Raw genomic sequence first — 5,363 nt, 5'->3', positions numbered from 1 at the left:
TGCTGCTATTCAGACAGAGGAAGGGGACCCGCTTGGAGTCTGCTACAGAAATCTGGAGAATATTGAAAAGAAAATAGAAGGCAAACGAGGCAAAGTTGTTTACCTTCATCTGCAGTCAGTTATTAAAAGCCACATAAAAGTGGCCTTATACCATGTCAGATTTTCTGTTGGTGTGTGTCCTACCGTAGACCCTTTGAAATGAGAGGATCATGTATAAAAAAGGGACAAGTTAAGCTGTTGGCCTTTGAATCCCATTTAGGGCCTTCTGCATAGAATTTGGCAAAGCTTAACATTAAGAAAAAATGATCCTGGTTACCAGCGGTGTGTCCAGGCACACACCCGCCCTCCCGCTAGCAGGAATGTCAGCATCTCCTCCACCTTAGCGATGAGGGATCTGGGTCTCTGAGCACCAGGGCACCTGGTTTGCTGGGTGTGGGGGTCTGTTCCAAACACAGGCTCTGGATCTTTCCAAGGAAAGCATGCTTTCCATTCATCTATGAATTAAATAAGCAACACACTCAAATTTTCAGTACAAAGAGGTTTTTTTTATTGACATTGTAAGAAACATTGTTCTTTCTCTTTGTTACAAAAGGACTAAGTGGTTCTGAAAGCAAAAGTCGAGTCCATCTGTGGCGGCTGCCCGCGGGGCTGGAGGTGGGCGCGGGGCATCGCTCTGGAGGCAGGCCGATGCCAGGGAGGCCCGGGGCCGGCCACGTCCGGACACTATGCCTACAATACTTAAATGTATTTACACGTCTTTCTTTTAAAAAAGGATTACACATTTTATTTTTTAAAAATCTAAAAAAGGTGAAAAAAATGAACTTGTACTTTATCTTACACGTTTGCAGGATACACAACAGCAACTTGTCTGAAGAGAACATCCTCCTATCGGTTCAAAACAACACGGGAAACCAGGTTACAAGACAGCTCAGACTCCGCTACAGTCGTGTGCTCTCCGCCGGCTGGGGCGCATGCAGCCTTGCATTCTGATTGGGCAACACCAAATGGTCCCTTGCATCGACACGATTAACACAAAATAAGGCACATACATCGCAAGAATCAAAACTCCGTGGCTCGGGAGGCGGAGCCCACGTGTGAGGAGCAGGGGCACATCGAACTAGTCTCTAATTCGTTCTTTAGAAAATAAAACAAAGATGGTTTGACATGTAGAAACACGTTTAACAAAGATGTGAGACAGGAATGCCATGCAGGAGCCTGCAGCGTCAAGGAGGATGTGACAACAGTGACACGGAGGAGAGAAGGCTGGAGGCGTGGGGGTGCCTCCCACCACAGGAGGTGCCAAGTCTACAGAGATGCACATCCCGACAGGACACTTCTCAATGGCCCCAGGAGACCTTCCTGCCACTGACGGTCACAACAGATCCATTGCTCTGAGATTTCAGGATGGAGAGGAGCCGCCTGCTGCCCTGGAGCGAGTCTCCTGCACCCCGAAAGGCAGGAGCAAGGAAAACACGTTTGCAAAGAAAAAGTAAAGGAGCCGGGCAACCCGGAGAATCCCCGGGAGCCAGAAGAAAAAGCAGAGGCACAAGGTGACGGCTCTGTGTATCCCAATCGCTGCCCGTCCTTCCTCGTGGGGCCAAGATGACAGGGAAGTTAGGGGGACTGAGGAACTGGGTCCCATCCAGGAACTCCTGAGGAAAGAACTCAGGCAGAGGAGAACAGAGATCAGGCCACACCACAAGGGCATGGAAGATAAGGCCAGGACCTGGGGGTTTTGAGGTTCCTGGAGAAAGGAGACGCTGGGAATGGATCACTGATTTGTGACCAGATCAGGGGGGCCTACCCGATGAAGGCAGAGAAGGCCTCGCTTTTCCTGTTGAAAAGGGGGAGACTCGACTGTACTGAGCTCAGACTAGTAGCCGTTTTTTGCTTCTGGGCTCTGTTCCAACGCGGATGCATCCTTTGATTTGAAAGAAGGCGCTGCACGTGGGAGGGTGGGGGGAGGTGGGGGAGAAACCTCGGCTTCCCTCTGCTGAGCTCGGGGACAGCCAGGTGAAGGCAAACCCAGTTGTCTCATTTACCTCCACGCCGAGGTTCTTGGTCCAAACCAGAGAACGTAAACATGAGAAAAATGGGCTGGCCCTCATTCTTTCTGTTATCTAATATATGACTGTATCTGATGTTGCCTTTCCGAAGCTAATTTAAATGGCAGGGATAAAGGGAAAAAGCCACACAACGGAACCACGGGTCACTTTGGATAAGTCCAACTCCAGGATCGATGGGAAGAATACAGCAGATAGTCTGTACTTGAATTTGTTGTTCAAATTTTAATAGTTGACAGATTTTTAAAAGTAAAATGCTGGATCATCCATGTACCCTGTGCACACACAGTATGTTCTTTATGTGTACCCACGGCACACGGGAAGTAGCTACACTCTTCTAATCGTTTAATCCAAAACAAAAGGACAGACTGGGCCCACAGGAAGGACTAACTGCATAGAACATTTAATTTCTTAAATGGACGCAGCATTCAACAGACAAGGTTTAAAAAGGCATCCATACAGCTACTACACATCCCACCTAGTCTCTCAAATACCAAAAAAGGTCGAAGGAATTTATTCCAATTATCCTTGTACGTGAGCTTTTCCTGTTACAACTAAATTTTATAAATCCCTGAAAAGAGGGTGCTTAGAATAGAAGCAGTCCTTCCCTATGTTAGTGACAGCCAGCTGTGGGATTGTACTTAGCACTACACATAATCAATTCTCAGTTATCTAGGATAATGGTAAAGAGATGGAACTAATCAACAAATATGGCAAACCTACAAATATTCCCCAAACTAATTAATTCTACGCAACAGCTTCAACTACAACCCACCTAGCCTCTCGCCAGAACAGAAGAAAGCAGCAGCGTGTCTGCGTGCCATCCCCGGGCTCTCCTGCTCCTCCTGGGATGCTGCAGGCCCTGGGCGCTCACAGAGGAAGAGGCAACGTGGATAACTGAGAACTGACCGTACAGACCTGCCCCCCAGAGCACACGATGGACAGGAAGAATGTTAAGCCCAAACTGTGAGCAAATGACTGACGCTCCAGAGCCCCACATTTCCACTTGTGGCAACTGTCAGAAGTGTGCCCTGAACTGAATTAGGGGTGGGGGGGCATGTCAAAAAAATCTGTGATCTACGCGACAATTCACCCACAAAAGATTCTTAAACTCACTATCCATTCTCGTGCCCAATGTGGGAATTTAGAAAACAAACAAACAAGAAACAAAACAAACACTGGGCATATGGAAAAAGTTTAAAAGGTGGCATCAAGCCTTTGGTCAAAGGCTTACCCACTCCTGTTTCCTGTGAGTAACAGAGGAACATGTCACACCCTTTCGTCTGACCTCTCTTCGAAAAGAAAGAAGAACATGCACATCACACATTTATACCGGTTTACTAATAAAGGGGGCAAACTTACAGGGATTTTTTTGTTGTTTTTGTTTTTTTTTTTTAAAAAGGGGGATGTTTCGAGTGTAACAATACTGATTCAAACTGAAATGGAAGACAGTTTCTCCCTAGAATACTTTAGGGTTTTTCAGAGTCCTTTTCCATAAAAGGAATATACTTGAAACACATCCCAAGATGTGAGATGAGATTGCTAAAATACATACAGAACTAAAAAACAAAAAACCAAAAAAACCCCAGCAAAAAAACTGACTCAATGTAACCGTTTAAACTCCTGAAGCTGTTGGCAGTCCTTTTCCCCCCAGCGCTTATTGCATAACTGCAAGGAATTTGCTTTCTTCCGCGAGGGAGGTCAGCAAAGAACTCATGTCCCCGATGGCCATGTTGGTGGTGCTCACAGACAGCGCTGGCAACGGCACGGACGTTCGCGGCGTCGTGAGGCGGGAGGAGCTATGGGAAAGGTTCTGAATGATACTGGGGCTCAGGGCTCCTGACATCAAGCTGGCGTGGTCCCCGTCATCTATGATGGCGTCAAAATCAATCTGCACCCCTTCCAGGTCGTGGCTGTCGAGGCTGTCGACTGTGCTGGTCACCTGGTTCGCGCCCGGGGGACAGTAGCTCCGAGTGCTCGGGGCCAGCCCCCTGGAGCAGGCAGCTGGCTTCTGAGAGACAGAACGAGCCAGTTTCAGGTCTTGCGGACTGAAGCCAAGGGTTTGGTCATAGAACTGACCAGAGTAACTCTGCATGTTGGAGCAGAGTTGATGGGGCTGCCCTGGTGTCTCCATCTTGATGCCGTTGACCCTGCAGGTCTGACTGGTGTCACCGTGCTGTCCCGGCTGCAGAGCGAGGCTGCCTCTCGGCACAGCCTGGCGCCTGCTGCCTCCGTAGCCTGCGCACGGCTGGTAGTCCCTGACGGCCGCCACGCTGGGCAGCGGGCCCCCGAGGCTGGGAGGCCCTGGCAGGCTGCTCTCTGGCCCTTGATAGACATTGGTATGTGAGGTAGCGCTAACCTGCCCCAGCATCGGCTGCCCGGGGCGGCCTGCCCCCTGGTGGTGCCCGCTGTCGCTGAGCATCGGATGGGCCAAGTACCCCTGTCCCACCGGGTATCGGGTTGGCACGCCATTCACCGTGCTGCCCGCTGACTCACTGGGCATCGCGGACAGGCTAAACTCTGGCTGGCTCCCGTTCCCCTGCAGGCTGGTGCCTCTCAGCTTGGCCGCTTGCATCCCAGCACCACCGGCACCGGGGTCCAGCAAGCCGGGGGCACCAGGCTGCCGGTTGAGGCAGTTCCCGTACTGCTGGACCTTATAGGGCTGTTCATGGAAGACAGTTCTGTTGGTGCCGGTCCCGCCACAGTGGACCGCCAGGTGCTCGGGCCCACCATAGGCGCTGCAGTGCTCCCCGAGGCTCTGATAGGCCCCCGCTGGGCCGGCCCCGCTCCCCAGGGGGTTCTGGGGGTGGGCGCTCATGTTGGTATACAGCCCGAAGGCCCGCGCTGGCTGCGCCGCGGCCCGCTGGCCGCACTTGAGCCTGGAGGAGGACAGGTCCGCGCTGCCGGAGCTGACCTCGTTCCACTGAATGGGCAGGTCGGCTTTGCTGGCCTCGGGGCAGGGCTGCTCCAGCTCGCGGTACGGCTGGCCGGCGTGGCTGTCGGGCAGCCCGGGCTGCTCGAAGTCGCCATGCCCGCTCCCCAGGCTGGGCCCCGGGGCGGCTTTGCTGTCATCAGAGAGGGCGCTCTGGAAGTGCTGCTCATAGCCGGCTTGGTTCTGGGCATTTAAATACTGCACCACGTCGTCGGGCAGGAAGTCCTCATCGTTCAGGCTCACGTCGGTGTCCATGGTCAGGGACTCCAGGGTGACGTTCTCGGCGATGCTCGGGGGACAGGGGGACGCGCGGAAGTGGCGGGGCGGAGCGCCCTCCGGCCGCGTGTAGTTATGCAGCACCAAGCTAC

General features: G+C 52.3%; 1 protein-coding gene across 1 annotated transcript in view; it reads right to left on the bottom strand.

The window, feature by feature from the left end:
* Positions 1–523: 523 nt before the first annotated feature.
* GLI3 (GLI family zinc finger 3) overlaps positions 524–5,363 on the bottom strand; it is a 257,326-nt gene continuing 252,486 nt past the window's right edge. Inside the window, 3 exon segments of the mRNA XM_023751064.1 lie at positions 524–4,020; positions 4,022–4,095; positions 4,098–5,363. The exon segment at positions 4,098–5,363 is cut by the window's right edge and continues 44 nt beyond it. Of these exon segments, the coding sequence (XP_023606832.1) occupies positions 3,721–4,020; positions 4,022–4,095; positions 4,098–5,363 (1,640 nt within the window). The 3' untranslated portion in view covers positions 524–3,720.

Source organism: Myotis lucifugus, unplaced genomic scaffold (genome assembly GCF_000147115.1).
Source record: "Myotis lucifugus unplaced genomic scaffold, Myoluc2.0 scaffold_18, whole genome shotgun sequence".
In the NCBI taxonomy this organism is placed as follows: Eukaryota; Metazoa; Chordata; class Mammalia; order Chiroptera; family Vespertilionidae; genus Myotis; species Myotis lucifugus.
Note: the sequence above shows the minus strand (reverse complement) of the source record. Positions and strands in the feature narration are given on the sequence as shown.